Source organism: Hippocampus guttulatus, chromosome 6, assembly GCF_054856545.1.
Source record: "Hippocampus guttulatus isolate MCC_2025c chromosome 6, RoL_Hgut_1.0, whole genome shotgun sequence".
Lineage (NCBI taxonomy): Eukaryota > Metazoa > Chordata > Actinopteri > Syngnathiformes > Syngnathidae > Hippocampus > Hippocampus guttulatus.
In genome coordinates this window covers 17,975,877-17,996,892 of record NC_141266.1, presented here as the reverse complement: position 1 = coordinate 17,996,892, position 21,016 = coordinate 17,975,877, and the positions used below count along the sequence as shown (strand labels likewise).

General features: G+C 42.6%; 2 protein-coding genes across 3 annotated transcripts; one reads left to right on the top strand and one right to left on the bottom strand.

Annotated features, from left to right (window-relative positions):
- Nucleotides 1-126: 126 nt before the first annotated feature.
- Nucleotides 127-5,059, bottom strand: LOC147203891 (lysosomal thioesterase PPT2-like). Of its 2 annotated transcripts, XM_086113331.1 has the most exons (8): nt 4,880-5,051; nt 4,284-4,437; nt 3,678-3,773; nt 3,496-3,603; nt 2,931-3,014; nt 1,808-1,892; nt 1,265-1,319; nt 127-565 (listed from the first exon to the last, which is right to left on the bottom strand). In XM_086113331.1, exons 1-8 carry the CDS (start codon nt 5,030-5,032, stop codon nt 422-424), a joined length of 879 nt encoding a protein of 292 aa, XP_085969457.1. In that variant the 5' UTR covers nt 5,033-5,051; the 3' UTR covers nt 127-421. The 2 variants fall into 2 exon arrangements, with proteins under 2 accessions (XP_085969457.1, XP_085969458.1); XM_086113332.1 differs by lacking the exon at nt 1,265-1,319 and having other exon boundaries at nt 4,880-5,059.
- Nucleotides 5,060-5,316: 257 nt separating this feature from the next.
- On the top strand, nt 5,317-20,968 carry dhx16 (DEAH (Asp-Glu-Ala-His) box polypeptide 16). Its single transcript, XM_086113330.1, has 21 exons — nt 5,317-5,609; nt 6,035-6,237; nt 7,121-7,377; nt 7,692-7,872; nt 7,953-8,009; nt 9,853-10,107; nt 10,824-11,060; nt 11,323-11,511; nt 13,460-13,570; nt 13,671-13,786; nt 14,413-14,623; nt 15,428-15,526; nt 15,865-16,017; nt 16,084-16,224; nt 16,601-16,763; nt 17,044-17,162; nt 17,493-17,560; nt 17,644-17,806; nt 18,283-18,444; nt 18,766-18,939; nt 19,897-20,968. Exons 2-21 carry the CDS (start codon nt 6,040-6,042, stop codon nt 20,023-20,025), a joined length of 3,183 nt encoding a protein of 1,060 aa, XP_085969456.1. The 5' UTR covers nt 5,317-5,609; nt 6,035-6,039; the 3' UTR covers nt 20,026-20,968.
- Nucleotides 20,969-21,016: the final 48 nt, after the last annotated feature.

Genomic DNA, 21,016 nt, shown 5'->3' with positions numbered 1-21,016 from the left:
TGAACGCATGTCAACATGGTTCATTTGTTCCTATAAAAAAAGCACACATTGCAAAATATATGTTACATTCTAAATCTCTTTTTTTGAAATACTGTATACATTCCTTTGGAAGAAATCACGCTTGGATTTGTATGTATAAGGAGTTATGATTTATTTTTCAGAAAAATGGAAAGAATGCTGGAACATCAATGATGTTTTTGTTTCCTCCCTTTTTTTACTGCAGTATCGTCATCTGCATTCATTTGGAATGGCGGATGCTTATCCCTTATGGAAAGCCATTTGAATTTGTGTTCCATATCTTTCCTATGTGCTGAATTGGCCTACTAAAAAGGACGAAGAGCATAATACATGGACATAAAGCTGGACATAAAGGCTATCTAATAAATCCTCAAACGGGTCTCCATTGTCTCCCTCTCTCCGATCAAGTGAGCCAATTCTCAATGCAGTCTGTGAAGACGGTGAAGTTGGAGTGCCAGTGTATGTGCTTGACACCGGCACGGAGGCACAATGACAGGTCACCGCGAGCGCTCAGCGTCTTCAGCCCGAAGGTGTCATTCCTGTAAAACTGTCCGCATGCAGACAGAGCAAACAGCAAAGCCACAGGCATGTATTATTTATCCTCTGAGAATGACTGATTTTACTGCAGCTTACATGCATGGTCTACTTCTGTGTTTCATCATCAAATGTACATTTTATTGTCTCGATGTATTGTACTGCCACCTGCTGGCCAAATCGCACACTCCAGATACGCAATGTCCATTGAATTAATGCTTGAAATTATTATGCTTAACTGGTTAATTCTTGACACTCTATTTAATTTTTTATCACTGTATGATTTTCTAAAATACAGTACTGCAGTGTTTCAATTCTAAACATTCTTGTGTTTGTGTATTCTGGAGTATTTGGGGAGATAGAATGATTAAATGGCATTTCCATTCATTTCAGTGGTGAATGATGTTATGAGGTGAGTGTTTTGAGTTGTTATGTAATTATAAATCATACATCTGATATCATTTACTGTAATACATATCAGTTTGTTGTTTGTGTTTGTTTGAAAATACACAAGAAGAGGTTGATGGGAAAAAATATTGCATATTAAATCACAATCGCAATATTGAGGGGTAAATTGCTCAGTTATTTTTCAAAATCGCTCTGCATTAATATACATGAATGAACATGAAGCATTGTTATCTCTGTAAAGGCGGATGTCGTGGATGGGAACAGGAACAGTGAAATGAAACTTCAGAGTCAAAGCACCGGGTACCTCTTGGTTCCTCATTTCCACAACATGCTCTTTGCTGTCATAAAATCCAAAGTGGCTGCCAAAAAAAAAAAAAAAGGAAATGGGCATCAACATGTAAACACCCGAATGCCCCAACTAAGCACTGCTTTATTTTAAGAAATTACACCTGGTGTCTAACATCCTCTTTATTGTCACCAAGTGGTTTCACTTTGAGAAATCATTGGTACCATGTATTGATAGTGTGCTTTTAAATAAGAGCAGCTTCATTCCAGAGTCAGTGTTTGCTTTAAAAAAATATAGTTGAAATGTGAGGCCCTTGCGTTCAGGCTTCGAGAGCGTTGATGACTATTTTGGAATATACACCACTGAAAAATAAGAAAAAAGGTGTATCCCTCGTTAAAAACTGCAACAAAAAAAAAAATCCCTCCCTTTTTAAAGAACATGTGCTTTTTTTTAAATTACCCTGAAATATGAATGTGTTATCATATTCTTTGGATGTCAAACATAAATGTTTTCAGTCCACCTATCTTTGAATAATCCAAATGTAAGAGACAAGTCTCAAACCTTGACTGCCAGGGAGTGATGACGCCGTCGTCCGGTCCGCCAATCAACACCAGCTTCTTGATACGTAGGAAGTTCTCCCTCCAGGCTGAGATAAAGATATATTAATATTATTTATCATTATCATAAAATAAGGGCGGCCCGGTAGTCCAGTGGTTAGCACGTCGGCTTCACAGTGCGGAGGTACCGGGTTCGATTCCAGCTCCGGCCTCCCTGTGTGGAGTTTGCATGTTCTCCCCGGGCCTGCGTGGGTTTTCTCCGGGTGCTCCGGTTTCCTCCCACATTCCAAAAACATGCATGGCAGGCTGATTGGACGCTCTAAATTGTCCCTAGGTGTGAGTGTGGGCGTGGATGGTTGTTCGTCTCTGTGTGCCCTGCGATTGGCTGGCAACTGATTCAGGGTGTCCCCCGCCTACTGCCCGGAGACGGCTGGGATAGGCTCCAGCACCCCCCGCGACCCTAGTGAGGATCGAGCGGTTCGGAAAATGGATGGATTATCATAAAATAAACATACAGGCAGTGTTGGAAATTGCTCCTTATCCATCATGTTCTGCACTATATACAAAGTACCGGTAGTTAGTTGGCTATTATATAGTGCTGTTGGCTGTTGGGTTGTGATTTATTGGTTTAATATTTGAATTGATCCCAAATGTAAATAGGAAAAAAAAAACCTAAATGAACAAACCCCCTTAAAAAGGGCTTGGACCAATAGAAGCTCCTCCTTTCAATTCAATCCTTGGCACCAAAATGCCACAAGATGGTGCCAAAGCACCAATTTTAGATTAGACAGGGCTTTGGCCTGAGCACAAAAACTCATTCCCTACCCTTTGAATCACTTTTTGGCAAACTTTTTAGTCAACTATATGAGTGAACACCCACATATTCACGGTTTGGCTTGATGTTAGCTAATCGATATGTGAAGGTGGTTTGTTTGTGTTGAATAACTACTGAATACAGTCGTTTAGGTACACTTGTGTATGTTTATGTTTGAGTGAGCTACCACTATGTAAAAATCTAGTAATAAGGGAGTAGGGAATGAGTGAATGATTCTCAGCCAAGCCATGGTGTGTTATGTATGCATTATGATACAACATCAGATTTGTGAATCATGTGCGAACCCACTTACATTTCAGTTTGTTGTGAGGTATGTCACCATTGAGCAGTGGAAGAAACTTGTTCTTCTTCAGGTAACTGGATCTGTGGTGTGGGTCTGTGGAATATAGACAAAATTATTATTAAAATTGATGATTGTTATCCCAATGTCAGGGTTTCTTTTAATGATCCCTGTGGCACACCGTAAAACAATCTTTTCATCCATCCATTTACTGTAGTGCTTGTCCTTGTGATGGTGACGGCTGAGCTGGAGTCTATCCCAGCTGACAGGATGAAAAAGGGCACTACTACTCATTTTTAACTTTTGACATCATACATCAACACATCTTGGCTAATTTGTGCAGTTACTTATTCATTCCTAGTTGTCTGACCTGCAATGTGTGCTTATTGTATGGCTGTTGTATTATTTGTGCTCTAGACAGTCTGCTATAACGTTGCTTAACCCAGGCCTCTTGTGAGACCACCTAAGCAATTCTAAGCAAATACAAATACACTATCCATCCATTCATCTAATTATAAAAGACTTATCCACATTGAAGTTGTTGAACTCAGATCGGGGAGTTCTGTAATTTGCTCACCATTCCAGTACTGGCAAATGGACACTTTTTGTCCCGCTCTGTTGTAGCAAACCAAGAAGACTGTGGTTTTCATGAAGTAGGGAAACACCCGCTGCAGGTAGTCCGTGTCTGTGCGAGACAACAGCACTGAGATGAGTTTCGCATGATGGGCACATGCTGTGAGCTGTGCTTTGCTGTCTGACCTCCGTACTGGCCGGCCAGGGGTGATGACAACGCGATGAAGGTGTGGATGTTGTGGTTGGGCGTGGTGGAGAGGAGGGCTCGACATATTAGACCACCTTAGGAACATGCACAAAACCAATATTTCGTCACTGTCAATAATATATAAGACTGTTCATGTTACTCGTTAAATGTCATTTGAGAGCAATTGCAGTATTTCTTAATTGTAATGCCTTTGACCAAAAATATTAATGTACCTTCAATACATCAGGCTGCTCTATGAGGCAATGTAATCATTGTTGACTTGGAAAAAATTATCAAAATGCATATAAATACAGAATATGAAAAAAAACGATAAAATGATTGAATAAATCTAATCTAAATCTTTTTCTTGTTAACTCACATCCAGACGCACGTGCACACACGGAAACACACTCGCACACAAAGTGATGAATGGGTGTGTATGTGGTTTGGCTAACCTTTGTTTTTCCTCATCATCTGACTTCAGCTTTAATCATCAATTCAAATATTTTTGAAAGTGTGTTTGTGTGTGTGTGTGTGTGTGTGTGTGTGTGTGTGTGTGTGTGTGTGTGTGTGTGTGTGTGTGTGTGCGCGTGTGTGTACATTACCTTGTGAAAAACACAGCATGTGTACCCCATCAAGTGACTTCCTCATGATGGGCTCAATGGCCAGGTGGAAATCTTGCACCTGCTTCCATAGCGGCTTGAGACTGGACATGTGCTTGTACATGTCCACCACCGTCACCTCTGTGCCAGGATGTGTCTGTAATGAGCAGAAATTCACATTCCATTCCGCTTTTGTGTGTTGATTTAACCCAGCTAATCCACAAAGAAAAATAATGACGGTAAATAATAAAATAATCTATAAAAAAGTTGCTGTTGTTGTTATTATTAGAACATTTAAATGTGTTATTAAATTTATTTTCACTTAAATATAATAATAATAATAATAATAAATATAATTGGTTATGTGTTCTAATGACACCAATTATTGAAGAAATTTCCCATTTGAACACACCCGCACGCGCACACACACAAACACACTTTCAAATATATTTGAATTAACGATTAAAGCTGAAGTCAGATGATGAGAAAAACAAAGGTTAGCCATACCACATACACACCCTTTCATCACTTTGTGTGCGAGTGTGTTTCCGTGTGTGCACGTGCGTCTGGATGTGAGTTATTGAATCTAATAATCTGACCTTTTTAATGAAGAGAACCATCTTTTGGAATTGTTTGGGTCCATCAAATAGACCATGCACGATGATGACCGGCCGGTAGCCGTCGGCGCGGCCCCGGGGGAGCGGAAGGACCGGCAGCAAGAGAAGCAGGATAGCTGCAATCGGAGTTGTCATCTTGGAAGTGATCTCTGTTCGGTTGGGTGGTTCCTTTTCAATATTTGGTCGCGAGTGTGGTGGTGGGTGGGAGCACCGCTGAGCATCTAGGTTCCGACTTCTTTTTCGTGTTTGACAATGAAATTTAGAATTGAAATTGTGTACAACATATATAGTTTTAAGATTACACTGTAAAAATATATTTTAGTAATTCGAATCCCACCAAAGTTTGATCGAAAAGGTACGAGGATGATTTTGTGGTTGTTTCGCCGATGGCCATGAGGGGGCAGTAACTCGTAGTCTCCGTTGTTGTCCTGCATTTTTTTCTTGAGCGATGTAGAACTTCCTACATGAAACATGCGAGGGAAGCTAGTTTAATTAAGAATTGTTTGTTTATGTGTTCAGTTTCTCAGTTCGTGATTGCTCTTTGCGGAAACTGTATGTTCGTTCACTGGAGAACCTTTCAAACATACTCATTCTATCAGTATTCGTTGTAGTTTTCGCTTATGGACTTAGTTAGCTGGCGTCTAACAGTAAGGTAGCTGTTAGCCTCTGAGTTTTGGAGTATAAACAACGTTGACTTGACGTTTTCAAAGCGGTAGGTGAAATTTTGTTTCGTTTATTCTGCCTCTGATCAAGTGTCGATATTCTTCTGATGTATACTAGGGAACCAAGGGAGTAAATTATAAAGGTGTGGCTTAGTGGCTGTCAAAAAATTCATCAATGACCCCAGATATCTGTCAAATATCTACCCTGTTTTGGAGAAGATTCTCTCAGGATGGTCTGACTTTGGTGCAATGCACAGGCTCTATCCACCAATAAGTAGCAACATTTGCATTAGAGACACTGAGACCTTCATTAGAGTTATATTTTTTTTCTTGCACTCTCTGCATTCTGCCTTTCTATTGTCCGTAAAGTTAAATGTGTCCAAATACAACTTATTTTCCTGCTGTCCCTTATTTTCTTCACAATCATTTCTTCACTTTGAAGATAATGCAGTTGCCTGTGTTTTTTGCTGAGCAGACACCATGGGGGACCTTGAGCAGTGGGTCAACGACCGGCTGCATGACATCTTAGGCCTGAGCGACCGATACGTTGCTCAGTTCATGATTGGCACTGCCCGCAGGGCAACCAGCTCCCAGGACTTTGTGAGTCGGCTCCAGCAAACGGGCACCATCGACATCGACCAGAGCGTCACTGCCTTTGCTCACGAGCTTTTTGACAAGGTGTGCAGACTCATCTTAAAAACCTGAAATGTGCCCTACACTATGACCCCAAAACACTTGAATCTAATTTGATTTTTCAAATACTACCCTTTCGTGTTGTGCATCTCAATCAGACAAATTGATACGCATCTTGATACATGGAGTATGATAAGAACTATGAACTGTACATTTTCAAGTGGAAAAATATGGTTCGATTGAGTGAGATTACTATTTCATTCGGTAGGGTACAGCTGTGGCTTTTATCATTTTTTTGAATATGTAAACATGTAAAAGATCTCTAAATCCCAATCTATTCATATTAATAAAATTCGAAGAAATATCAAATCATCAGAAATATCAAACAAATTCGTACCTGGTGTGATGTTTGCAAGCTGATCCGTGATTGGTTGTTACCTGAGCAACTGTGATGTCGTTTTCATTCGGCAGCAAGTGGTAAAATGAACTACCCCAGAGATGGTTAATAATGGGTGGATTTTGTTGAATTCATATTCCACAAACACTATTAATCCGAATCCATCTAGTTTGGGGCTTATAGAACATATTGTACAGCAAGATTTTGACTTGACTTCCACGTTAAACCTAAGTGGTCCCTCAACTTACGAGTGATCTGACTTGAAGTTTTTTTCAAAATATGAGCCATTGCTTGGCCAACTGGGCGTCTTGAGTTACGTGCAAACATTTGAGTTGCGAGCGCTAGCTGGTGGCAGTAAACTTAACAAGTAGCAGGTTGGCGGACTAACAATGTAAAACGGGTTAACAAAACTAGCATTAATGCTGTGGTAGTTATAATACTAGTTATGTGTTGTTATAGTTATGTATCACGTGAAATTTGTCTTTACTGTAAAGTTTTCCATAGTATGCCACCTCAACTGCTGTGTTCCAGATTCCTCGTAAGCAGGTCGTGGAAAAAGCCTCCCGGGTGTTGGAGCGCCAGGCCATTGAGATGGACAGGAAGAATCGCACGTACACTTTGGTGGAGGATAGCGACAGTGCCGAGGACACTGTTGCGGAGAAGCAGCGCGGAAATAAGAAGAAGAGCAAAGAGAAAGACAGAGTTGGGAGCAGAAAGAAGAACATCCGGCGGAAGAAGGAGAGCGAGTCATCCAGTGAAGAAGAAGTGCCTGTTCGGCAATCCACAAAGTGCGTTTGTACAACTTGTGATGGATTCTCGGCTGCTCGGTTGTAAAAATGCTCTTTTTCATTTTCTATTTTTAAACAGTTGTCATTACTGTTTTATTTTATACAGTACCGGGAACTCTGGCTATTTGTGAATAGCGAAAATCTGGAAGGTCCTCAGCTCACTTCGTTTGCTAACTTAAACCTCCGGTGTATACATAGAAATACATTGGCTGTTATAGGAATTTCACTCTCGTTCCCAAATGTATTTTACTTGCACTCGGGTGTGAGCAATTGTCAACATTGAATGCGGGCAACATTGAGGGCTTCTTCATCAGGGCTAAGTCAAGCCAAGATGACAACTCAACCACCAAGAAAGAGGATGAGGAAGAAGAGGAGTGGGAGAAGGAGGAGCGGGAGCGACTCCATGACATCGAGGAGCGTGATGCTTTTGCAGAGCGTGTTAAATTGAGAGACAAAGATAAGACGAGAAACATCGCAGAGAGGACGGACAAAAAGGTGACAAGAAAAAGGCAGGATGAGATTACCCACAATAGAGCTCAGAAAAATAAATACAATCTACTTTTTTTTCCCCTCAGGCTTACGAGGAAGCTCAGAAGAGACTGAAGTTGGCAGAAGATGATCAGAGAAACATGGTGGGCGAGAAATATCATACGGTGCATTATGGACATCATTGTTAATAGGCATGTCCTTGCAGTACTTACTCGACTTTTCAACACCTCACCGTCAAAATCAGAATCAGAATCAGAATCATCTTTATTGGCCAAGTATGTAGAACACACAAGGAATTTGTCTCCGGTATAACACGCTGCATTAGTATCATTGTAAACAACAAATCATTGAACCATTTTAGAGTAACCAGTAGCAGTATTTGTAGTACAAGAAGAGTGACTACGTCAGTGACTATTTAAGGAGTTAATGGCTAGAGGGAAGAAGCTGTTTAAGTGTCTACTGGATTTGGTGCGCATGGATCTGTAGCGTCTGCCTGAGGGGAGTCGCTGGAAAAGGTGGTGGGCAGGGTGCGGGGGATCCAGGAGGATTTTCCGTGCCCTTGTCTTGATTCTTACAGTGTGCAAGTCCTCAAGAGTGGGTAACTAACTGTCCGTTGAAGTCGGATTTTGTCCTTTTTTGTGGCGGCCCCAAACCAAACCGTGATGAAGAACACAGGATTGATTCGATGACTGCCGTGTAGAACTGTCGTAGCACCTCCTGTGGCAGGCCATGCTTCCTCAGCAGCCTCAGGAAGTACATCCTCTGCCGGGCCCTTTTCAGGATGGAGATGGTGTTGACTTCCCACTTCATATCCTGGGAGACTGTGATTCCCAGGAACTTGAAGTCGACGGTTGACACAGGGCAGTTGGATAGTGTGAGGGGCAACTGTGGAGAAGAGTGTTTCCTGAAGTCCACGATCATCTCTACAGTCTTGAGCGTGTTCAGCCCGAGGTTGTGTTGGCTGCACCAGAGCTCCAGCTGCTCCACTTGTTGGCGGTACGCAGACTCGTCGCCGTCTTTGATGAGACCGATGACCGTGGTGTCGTCTGCGAACTTTGAGTTTGACAGCTGGATCTGTTGAGGTGCAATCGTTTGTGTAGAGAGAGAAGAGCAGTGGAGAGAGGACACATCCCTGTGGGGCTCCAGTGCTGGTGGTGCGTATTGATGATGTTGTTGCTCCCAGTCTCACCTGTTGTGTCCGTCCCGTCAGGAAGCTGAGGATCCACTGGCAGATCGTAGGGGACACACCGAGGTGGAGAAGTTTGGGGGTGAGGAGTTCCGGGATGATGGTGTTGAACGCAGAGCTGAAATCCACAAACAGAATCCTTGCGTAGGTCCCTGTGCTGTCGAGGTGCTCGACGATGTAGTGCAGACCTATGTTGACTGCGTCTTCCACAGACCTGTTTGCCCGGTAGGCAAACTGGAGAGGGTCCAGCAGGGGTCCGGTGACGTTCTTTAGGTGGTTTCTTGGGAACTGGGATGATGGTAGACTGTTTGAAGCAGGATGGGACCTCACACAGCTCCAGAGATCTGTTGAAGATTTGTGTGAAGACCGGAGCCAGCTGGTCAGCGCAGACTTTCAGGCAGGAGGGGGACACTTTGTCGGGCCCCGCAGCTTTCTTGATCTTCTGCTGCTGTTGTTCGCGTTTCGGTTTAGACTCAGTGTTCATGTCAAACTTGAGTTGAGAATCAAACACTGTTCCCAGGGTCCTCAGAAGATTGATTTTTGTCAACCACGTGACGTAACTTTCGGTCCGACTCGACCACACGCCAACAAAAACAATTCATTCAAAATCTGTGATACGGGAAGTTGCAAATGATGAATCACAATCGGCAAGGCAGTTTTATTTACAACACACATTTCATACACAAGGCAACTCATTGTGCTTTTAGTGCGGTCTAGTGAGGGTTCATCAAATGCACCCTTTATTAAAGTCTACTTGTGCAAAAATCTCGTCGCCATTCCTGTTTCCCCTCCTATGCCAGTTGCCCGAACTGAGGAAGCAGTCCCGCCGCGACTACCTGAAAAAGCGTGAGGAGGAAAAGCTGGAGGACCTGGAGGCGGAAATCATCGACGAGGAGTACCTGTTCGCCTCCGACGACGTGACGGACCGTGAGAAGAAGGAGCTGGAGTACAAGCGCACGCTGCGAGACCTTGCCAAGGACTACAAAAAGGCTGGAGCCAAGGAGCTGGACGAAAGGAAGAACAGATACTACATGCCGGAGGAGATCAGGAGAAAGGTAAGCTCCACACTCAAGTTTCCCAGTTAAACCGCCGAGTTTCCTATCGGCGCCGAATTGATACAAGATAAATAAAATGAAGAAGAACTTCTCAAAACCGCTTTCACTGATTGACGTGAAATTGTGCAGACATGTCGATCATAACAGGACGCACGAAAAAGTCACGACACGAATAAAATTGAAGAGTGTGTCAGACATTTTGTTTTGAAGTTGCCATTTCGGGGAATTCTAGAGTTCGTATTTTGGAAAATTGGGGGGGGGGGGGACAAAGGAGACTCTAACACCAGTTTTTCAGATCAACATGAGATTGGGTGGACATGTCTATCATAACATGACGCAGGAAGAAGTTTCATGGGGCCATGTTCAAAAGTGAACAGGTAGCCAGCCATTTTGTTTTGAAGTACCGGTAGCCGTTTTGGGCCAGTGCTCGGGTTCCTCATAAAGTGGGGGGAAAAAAATCCCCAACACAAATTTCACAGACTCAGTCACGAAATTGAATGGCATTTCGGCCATTTACGTTTGAAGTTAATGGAAAGTTTCCAGTTAATTTCCAATGAAAGTTGAAATTTTCAATCGACCAAATTTGAAACTTTTGAGAATGATGGGATTTAACTGGAAATTGAGGGGAATGTCATGGGAGTTTGCAACTTTGAAAGTTCTTGGAATTTTGCAACCCCTTTTGACGTATCTCATCAGCCTTGGTCCCGTCCATCTAGGAGGTGCCCCAGAAAGAGTTGGAGCTGGTGGAGGAGGTGCCCATGGAACTCGGCGGTGAGCAGGGCCGCTGGGAGGAGGAGCGGCTCAAGACGGCCTCGCTCAGCTTCGGCGCAAAGAAGGAGCGCGAGCAGGGCATGAAGCGCCAACAGGAGCAGTACCAGCTCATCCTGGAGGAGGACGAGATGATCGAATTTGTCAGCACCGCCATCACCATGAAAGGGACTCTGACTGAGAAGGTGAGAAGATTAAAAAAAAAAGAAGTGACCTATGATCTTTGTGTCATTAGCAGGTTGAAAGAGATACACAGAGACTGAATGAGTCACAGAAAGGCAAATAAATGGATGTTCTTGGAAAAGTATTAGGTCATTAATTCAAAAAGTGATTTAAGTTTTTATTTCAGCAAAAGTCTTGCAGGGTTCAAGGAGTAGAAACTGTTTCTCTTTTTTTATTATTATTATTTTTGTTGGTTTTTAAATCACTTGAAACAAATTCCCCCAGGAAGAGACTCCGGCCTTGTCCCAGTCAGAGCTGAAGAAGCAGTCCCTGCAGGAGGTCCGCCGCAGCCTCCCCATCTTCCCCTACCGAGAAGATCTGCTGGCCGCCATCCACGACCACCAAGTCCTAGTCATCGAGGGCGAGACGGGCTCGGGAAAGACCACCCAGATCCCGCAGTACCTCCTGGAGGATGTGAGTGTCGCGTTCGATATACAGTACATGTTTATAGTGGCACCCTGACTTAGAGTCTTTTTTTTTTCCAGTGATTAAGATTAAGATATCCTTTATTTGTCCCGCAATGGGGAAATTACAATCAGAATTCAGAAAGGAAAAACGCTGGGTAGGGAGAGGGGAAAAAAAACCACGCTCGAACTATCCTCTTGCGAGGATAATTTAAGTCCAGGATAAAAAAGACCCTAGCACATGAATAAGCATTAGACAGTTACAACAAGTCACAAGACATAACATGTATAAGGGGGGGATGAATGGGAAGGGTGGGGGGGGTAGGGTAGGGTAACCGCGACGCGGCCGACAATGACCAGCTACACGGTCACCGTTGCGCTCCGCATCATCGAACCACGTCACGGGGGAAAAAGAATCGGAGCGATGAAGACGGTGATAACAAGGATGTGTATGCGCGTGTGGTTGCCCAGTTGTGTATGTGTATGCGTGTACAGGTCATAGCTGCTTCGTCGAGGTCTGCTCATCATGAAGACAGTCCCGGCTTATCAGTCCATGGCCGAGAAGGAGGGGGGGTGGTGGTGGGGGCCCTAGACTCCATGCGTATTTCCATCCAGGGGAAAGGCCAGATAGCGTTGTTTGTTTTGGAGAGACGGCCGCCAACAATTCCAGACAGCCTTGAGTCCTTGGTCTGTATCTCTCACTGGCGCCGATCAGCCAAATCCTCAATTCCTTTTCGAAGCGAAAAATTCCAACGTCTCCATGGTATTATCGATCGCGCGGAGTCGCTCCAAACCGCAACAATATTGCGGTTGAGCTCAGTCACCGCTTGAGTGTTGGACATTCGCGCCAAGCCATCCAGAGTGACCGGCAGCTTCTTCACTTCCAATAGAGCTGCTCCCATCGGTTGAATTTTGCGATAGAACAGCAAGCTGCCAACACCAAACAGCAGCATACCTGTTATCAAAAGGCCAATAATGTAGATGTCTTCCACGTCCTCCACGGACAGTACTGTCAGGCACACCGGTCTCCACTTTCTCCATGGATCCAGGGCGTATCCGGCAGCAAGTGTCCCCGGAGGGCAAGCAGGCTCCCTACTGCCCGCTCTTTCCGTCGAAAATTTTTTGTCAATTACATCGAGAGACCAGCCAACTAATTCCATGGTTAGTTCTTCGGATGAAAACACGGTAGGAGGCTAGGGAAAAAAAAGTTAGACAAAGACTGCACAAGACTAAGTGGCGAGCAGGGAAAAAAAGGTGGGAGGGCAGGGGGAGCAGTGCAGAAGCATCCGCCTTCGTCGAGAGCCAAGCAGAAAAGCCATTGTCTGATCAATTTTGTATTTTTTTTTCTTCCTTTTTTTACTTTTTGTTTCAAGACAAAATGTTTGTTCTGTGCAAGCCCTTTCAGCTCTTTTTTTGAACAGGACAAATAGTCAAACACACAAATGCAAGTAGTTGCTGTAGGCTGCAACTCGCACCTAGACACTCAGACGCAGACTAACTTCCTGACATCACTCACTAGGCCACACCCCTTAAAGGCACATATCCAACACACAAATACTACAATAAGTACACTTAGAAAAAAAACGGTTGATATTATCGCACACTCTTTTGTTTTATTGTTTTCATACAATGCAGAAATATTTTTCTTGATTACCGTAATCACAGCAATTGACGGCTATACATATCAAATATTCAACTGGGACACTGGCAGTGGATGAGTTTAAAATGTGTCGCAAAAATGTGTTTTGTAAAAGGTTTGTGGCTCCTATTCTCTTTTAACTGAACTGTTCTCCTCTTAGCTTTTTGTTCCCTGCAGCTAGGGCTGCAAATTGGCTACAAAGCTAATCTGGCACAGAACATCTATCCTCTTTGAGTTTAAGATTTCTGGACACAGTCTCTGACAAGTAGCTGAATAAACTAAACTAAGCGCGCCGTAACCCTTGTGTGTCCTCTCTCAGGGTTTCACCAAAGGAGGGATGAAGATTGGATGCACGCAGCCCCGCAGAGTAGCTGCCATGTCAGTGGCTGCCCGGGTGGCGCAGGAAATGAATGTCAAGCTTGGTAACGAGGTAAATAAAGGTTAGGACGTCATACTTCAATGTTGTTATTGTTTTTCCTCACTTTTTTTTTTTTTTTTTTTTTTTTGCGGGGGACATTTTCCTGGTCCAGGTGGGCTACAGTATCCGCTTTGAGGACTGCACATCGGAGAGGACGGTGATCAAGTACATGACAGATGGCATGCTGCTGCGAGAGTTTCTCACCGAGCCCGACCTCGCCAGCTATAGGTAACGTTTGTCATTCATCAGAATTTCAACTTCTTCTTCTATACCGTGGAACCTCCAAGGCGAGGTTGGGCAATAATTGGCTCGCTCCGTTCTTTAATCTTTTCCGTTGAGCATTTACATGATCAAGAGTCCTGTAATACCAATTTTTCTTTCCCTAAAAGTGGTTTGTTAAAATCCATGTGTGGACTGTTTTACCTGATTTGCCTCATGAAATAATCCATGAATTTGTTTATTCCAAATGAAATATAACATCAGTAAGACAAGCTCTTTCATTTTTACTTTCTTAAATAACTGGTGAATAATGATCATTACATTGGTTACAAATAATAGAATTAAAAAATGAAAATGAATTATTATTCCGAGTAAAATACATTTTTCCATATTTTACACACAATTCTTTTCTTTATTTTACATGGAAGAGAAATTAGCATTGATGTTGCATTAATTACAGCTAATATGGTATACCCCAAAATATTCATGAAAATTATTAAAAATCGGCAGTATTGTGGCGGCAGAAGTGATCAATATGATATCATGTTTTGTTTTGTTTTTTTGTCCCATTGGAAATAATTGAATAAGCAGTTGAAAGCAGTCACTTTTTCCCCCTCCTGTTTTCCTCCTCTCAGTGTGATCATTATCGACGAGGCTCACGAGCGAACTCTTCACACGGACATCCTATTTGGCCTGATCAAAGACATCGCCAGGTTCCGACCCGACCTGAAGGTGCTTGTGGCCAGTGCCACCCTGGACACGGCGCGCTTCTCCACCTTCTTTGACGACGCGCCCGTTTTCAGGATCCCTGGCAGGAGATTCCCCGTGGACATCTTCTACACTAAAGTGAGTACACATTCCACAGTTGAGAGGAATGTCGCATGTTTGCTGTTTGTTTAGTGCAAAAAAAAAAAAAATCATAACGGACATTTTAAGTGATTGTTTACATCTAAATGGGTTACAGAAACCTGTTCACTCAGCAAGGGGGAAATTAAACATTACAGTGGTATCTTAATTTATGCGTGCCCTACTTTGAGTTTTTTGAGCTGAGGTTGGCAATTTTTTAAATTATTCTTGCTTTGTGTTTAGAGCCATAATTTGAATAACAAGTAGGCTTCAGACACACCGTTGCTTGCCTGAAATGTAGAACAATGTAACAATTAAGGTACTCTATTCTCCTCGTGTGTGGGCCAGGATAGATACAGTAGCCATTGCACTTTCAGACATTTATTAAACTTGACAAAGAGTCAAACACACAAATACAAAATGAGAGCGCTTTGCAAGGAGCAGACTCTCACAATGATGTAATCAGCCACCCTGACTCAGTCCAGTTCCGAACATCACTCACGACAGCCATGCTCCTTAAAGGCACACTGTATATATTTCTTTAATTCTCCTTTAATTATTCCCCCCAAAAATACTGTGCTTTATTTTTTTTAAGCTGCGTATTTCCAAAATATCTGTCAGCAGGCCATTCTGAATTTTGATCATTTACATGAAATGACTGCCATCTTCAAGTGACTGCTGCACTGCAACTCTTGCTCCTGATCCTTGGGTTATTTTGTGAATAGCGTGTTAAGACTGGGCATGCTTTTAAATTTTGGGGGGAAGAAATAATCAGTTTCCTTTTTAATTTGAATTTCCATTTAGGCTCCAGAGGCCGACTACATGGAAGCGTGTGTGGTATCAGTGCTGCAGATCCATGTCACACAACCTCCTGGAGACATTCTAGTTTTCCTCACCGGACAGGTACGCTGCAAAAACTGGACTTAAAAACAAACAAACAAAATAATGAAATGAGGGATATATTATTTAATTCAAGTCAATTTACAATGTTCTGTGACAATCCTTGGGTGCCTTGGCAAAATAAAAGTTGGACAGTCCTTAAGTTTTTTGGATTACCGGTAATCAAAAAAAATATTGATGCTAGAGTAATGGGGAAAATCATTGTCAGACAACGCACATATTTGGAATTGGTTTGATATTCAGATTTGGATCAATTTTAGCCTTTCCATCCGTTCATACCAGTTGTTTTTGCACCCTATAAGTAAATTAAAAGGAAAACTGTCCGTTCTCCCTTCATGCAGGAGGATATCGAGACGTGTTGCGAGCAACTCCAGGACAGATGTCGGCGACTGGGCTCCAAGATCGCCGAGCTGCTCGTTCTTCCCATCTACGCCAATCTCCCCTCTGACATGCAGGCCAAGATCTTCAGCCCCACGCCACCTGGCGCACGAAAGGTAGGATCATGCAAGTCAAAACTGAAAAATGTGCGTTGAACTCTCATTCCCCGCATTCTTTTTCAGGTGGTGGTGGCGACCAACATTGCGGAAACTTCGCTGACAATTGACGGCATCATCTATGTCATCGATCCAGGCTTCTGCAAGCAGAAGAATTATATCGCCCGTACCGGCATGGAATCGCTCATTGTCATGCCCTGCTCTCGGGTGACTGCGCACACCGCACATGCTCCAACTTCCTTGAGTTTCACCACTTGGTTGATTTAAAGATAAAAATAATAATTTCATTCGCTATTGAGAGACGAAATTTGAGTATGCTTGGGACATGCTGCCCAGTCGAGTCAAATATAAAAAGGGGTGGAGGGGGTGTGGGTGTCATTTTCTTGGCATTTTCTTTAATTTTGTTTAACATTTATATTTTATAATACAATAAAATGTGACTTGTTTGTGGATAGGACCTGGAACAGATAAATGCCATTTGAGTTTATTCTGGAATTTTCATTTGTTTTATGACAGTATTTATTTATTCTATCTGCGAACGTCACACTGTGTGTGTGCGTGCGCGTGCGTGTGTGATTTCCAGGCGTCGGCCAACCAGAGAGCAGGTCGTGCCGGCAGAGTGGCCGCCGGCAAATGCTTCCGGCTCTACACGGCGTGGGCCTACAAACACGAGATGGAAGAGATGACCGTGCCCGAGATTCAGAGGACCAACCTGGGAAATGTGGTGTTGCTGCTCAAGAGCTTAGGTGGGTGTGAACAGTGTTATGCATATCCTGATGAGACCACAACACACACAAAGTGATCCAGTACAGGCCACCACTGCAAACTATAAGCACAATTTAGGTAACCAGTTAACATGCACGGATGCTTATTTCGCTATCCTGCCCTAAATCACAACATTCCTCAGAAAGATGGTCTCGATTATGAAATCCGAGTCCTCCATTCTGATCATGGGACATTTTTGTATGACAGACATTGCTTTAGGCTGATCTACTCTTATCTATCGCTCTGTCTATCCACGTCCAGGTATCAATGACCTCCTCCACTTTGACTTCATGGACCCTCCGCCGCACGAGACGCTTCTGATGGCTCTGGAGCAGCTTTACGCCCTCGGAGCACTCAACCACCTAGGAGAGCTCACCACGGTACTCCACAAGTGGATACACATACAGTGGAATGGAACCCTTTGGTTTTCCAATTAAGGCCCTCCATTATCATTCAAAGTGACACGTAGTGCAATCCAAATAGCATATTCAAAATATTAGCACAACATATTCTGAAACGTTTGAATACATTGAACCTCTGGTTCCAGATTTACCCGCAATAGGTGAAAATCCATATTATAGAGAGCCTCTATATATCTATAGAGAGAGAGTGAGTTTTACCCCTTCCATGCAATATAAGGCTGCTTTAGGGCTGGGGTTCCCTATCCTGCTACTTATCGTGTTGCTTACTGTCCTGTTTGTGGACTTTAGCTGGGCCGCAGGATGGCCGAGCTGCCCGTGGACCCCATGCTGAGCAAGATGATACTCGCCTCTGAGCAGTGAGTCTCCTCCCACCCATACTTTTTTTTTTTAATATGTCCTCTTCACTCACATCATAGCCGCCTTGCCTCCGCCCTTCCAGGTACAAGTGTTCTGAGGAGGTACTTTCAATTGCTGCTATGCTGTCAGTTAACAACTCGATCTTCTACCGGCCCAAGGACAAGGCAGTGCATGCTGACAATGCCAGAATGAATTTTGTGGTGCCTGGCGGAGATCACCTGGTGCTGCTGAATGTCTACACACAGGTATGGACAATTTTGATGTTGACATCGAGCTTCCATGAGAGGGTTAGCTGGGGGGAATATTCTTAGTTTTTTAGAGGTGAAAGCTTCCTCTGCTGGATGTAAAAGGACTCTAATTTTTAGTGGTGTAAGAAAAAAAAAGATACGTGAGAATAAAAAAAGATTTCATTTATGGTCCATGTTTGCTGATTGTTTTTAACTATTATATACTCGTACCATTTTCAGAAAATCAAACAAGGCCTGAGAGTTAAGCCAGACCGTGTTTGTCAATTGATGTGACTTGGATGGAGATCAGATCACAGATTACATGACCCGCATGAGCAAAAATTCTGCTCCTTCTAAAGGGTTCATACACTTTTTTCCTGCAAATGTAGATAGGACATGTTTAATAGATGTGAATGTTGGACACTTTCCATTCCAATCATTCATCCATCCATTTTCTGGTACTCATTTTTTTTTTATGTGGTTGTCTGCCTTAGTGGGTGGAGAGCGGCTACTCAACACAGTGGTGTTACGAGAACTTTATCCAGTTCCGCTCCATGAGACGAGCGCGGGACGTACGTGACCAATTGGAGGGCCTCATGGAGCGCATAGAGGTGGAGATGGTCAGCTCGCAGGGTGAATCCATGCCCATTCGCAAGGTGGGCGCCATATGCTGTCAAGAGCAATGCATTTTTCTAAATACGTTTTATAACACACACACACATTGTGTAAACACATTTAAAATGATAAAAACACACATAAACCTATTAATACCCTTCGTTTGTTGTAAGGTTAACTGCTACCATCTATGGTTGTAACTACCAAGTTTTGCTCACAAATGAGAACATTGACCAAGCGATGGCTCGTGTCTTCAAAAATGTGTCGGGACACACGTATCTCAATGTACCTCTGTATTTAAATGTTGAGTCACGTTGATATGAAACTCTTATCTTTGGAATGAATGGGATTTTTTTCCCCAGGCGGTGACGGCAGGCTACTTCTACCACACTGCGCGGCTGAGCAAAGGAGGATATAGGACAGTGAAACATCAGCAGACGGTCTACATCCACCCCAGCAGTTCACTGTTTGAAGAGCAGCCTCGATGGCTCATCTACCACGAGTTGGTCATGACCACCAAGGAGTTTATGAGACAGGTCTGTACCATCCTTCAATGCGGGTACATCCACTTACCGTTGCAGCCGGCAGATGGCACAACTCATTTGACGCTTAGACGGGTTGCTTTAGAAGTACGACTTGTCCTTGAAAGATGCTTGAAGCAATAATGGAAGTAAAGTCAATTTATTGTTGAAGAATATTTATAATATGATTTATAATATTTCACATATTTTGGGAAAAGGTTAAAAAAAACATTCAAAAAATAATGAATAAAAGAATTAGTTTATGCAAATTTAGCAACAAAGAAAATTATTATGTTTGAAAAATGTACCGTAAAAATAATAAAAAAATCATCCAAAGATTAGTGATGAATACATTTGTGACAAAATATCAAAATATAAGATGAGTTAAAAGATGATTGATTGTAATATTTTTTAAAAATTGCAGAATAGAGAAAAATGCTAACAATATTACAAAAACTATGACAATATTTATGAATAGACAAAATACAACACTGTTAGGGAAAACAGTGTTAAACACAACAAAAACATTTTTTTTTCAAATACATGAGAAAATCACATAAAATATTTGCAATTACTATTAGTAAAATAGTAGTGTTGCAATATTAGAATAAAAGCAATGTAGACAGTACAAAAAAACCCGAAATATTTTCAGACGAGGAAAATTCTGAAAGTAATACACAAATATTTGGAGAAAATAATACAAAATATTTGCCAAAACAAATCTACCTGCTGGAATCACACCAGATTTGCTCACACGATGATGCTTTGCCCTCTGAATCAAATCAATTTCAAGTCACTCCTACCTGTTAAAACAGTAAAAAATGCCCACGTCTTTTTAGAACAAAGACGCACAGATTTTTTTTCCCCCACTGACTACGTAGGGAAAATATTTGCTCGTCACGCTGACTCAGCACAATAGGAGGAAATGTGGCCTACAATTATGGCAATAATCGATGCTGACTTTACCTCCAGGTGGTGGAGATAGAGAGTGGCTGGCTTCTTGAAGTGGCTCCTCACTACTACAAGAGCAAGGAAGTGGAGGACAGCAGTAGCAAGAAGATGCCTCGCAAGCAGGGCAAAGCCAAGGAGGAGCTGGGCTGAAAGCCCGGGACACAAGTACACTGGCAGACATGAAAAATACACACTTAAGATGAAAAGTGGACACGCCTGGGCAGCTTGAACGCAATTCCTGTGATGAAGAGCGATTCCACAAAAAAAAAAAGTGGGTGAAAAGCTCCCCACTGGTTTAATCATCAACCCGATTGCCTGCGGGCCGATAACGTATGACTCACCTGTCTCATTAGTGACGCTCGGTCACACATACGTGAATTGTTAAAATTATGTGATTGCTGAGAAGCAATAAATTTTTACTGCTTTTTGTATTTTCTCTGCACATTCAAGTACTTCCCTTTTGCCGTTTTAGTCTTCAACAAAATTGGGGATCAGCAGTTCTCAAAATGTGGGCTTTGCTCCACTCATCTGTGGTCTTATCTTTTTGAGGGCTTGTAGTGTGAACTCCCGTTTATTGTTCTTGATAAATTCCAGACCCAGCCACTGAAGGGGAAAATCCTCGCTCTTGTATATAACTTTTTCCTCATGCACCTGCTGTATAGTTTTACCCTTCTGACACACTTTAAACATATTTACATTTATTAAAACACATTTTAAAGTATAAAATATCTTATCTTTGCCTTATCCTTTGCAAAAAGCGGGAGACTCGGATAATATGACTCACTTTCACGGTTCTCCAAAAAAAGCAAGAAGCAAAACTGACACATAAAGCGAGGGAATCAAGCATTGTATATTTGAACACCAAAATGTTCAAGCTAATCATGTCTTTTTGTCAAAGGAAATTGTTAGCTTAAAGCATGAAGTGCTGTATTATTATTAGTATAATTTTACATTTTAATAAGTGGCACATATTTGGTCATAAATATTAAGTTCTTGACATGGTTGTGGTGCAAGTATTTATTTTCAGCTGTGTCTGGATGGGATGGTAATAAAGGGCTACCTCCGTGAAGGAAAATACAACCCATGCTGGCTTCGTGGGGGCTCGCTTTTTTCTTCACACTCTTGACCAATCATAGCCGCT

Bases quoted from the DNA above. Each gene is read 5' to 3' on its own strand.
- LOC147203891 (XM_086113331.1), bottom strand. From the start codon at position 5,032: ATGACAACTCCGATTGCAGCTATCCTGCTTCTCTTGCTGCCGGTCCTT. The intron at 4,438-4,879 runs GTCAGATTATTA...TGCTCATTACAG, and splicing joins TGGTTCTCTTCATTAAAAAG to ACACATCCTGGCACAGAGGT. The intron at 1,893-2,930 runs GTAAGTGGGTTC...TCTTTATCTCAG, and splicing joins ACCTCACAACAAACTGAAAT to CCTGGAGGGAGAACTTCCTA.
- dhx16 (XM_086113330.1), top strand. From the start codon at position 6,040: ATGGGGGACCTTGAGCAGTGGGTCAACGACCGGCTGCATGACATCTTA. The intron at 7,378-7,691 runs GTGCGTTTGTAC...CTTCTTCATCAG, and splicing joins CCTGTTCGGCAATCCACAAA to GGCTAAGTCAAGCCAAGATG. The intron at 11,512-13,459 runs GTGAGTGTCGCG...GTCCTCTCTCAG, and splicing joins CGCAGTACCTCCTGGAGGAT to GGTTTCACCAAAGGAGGGAT.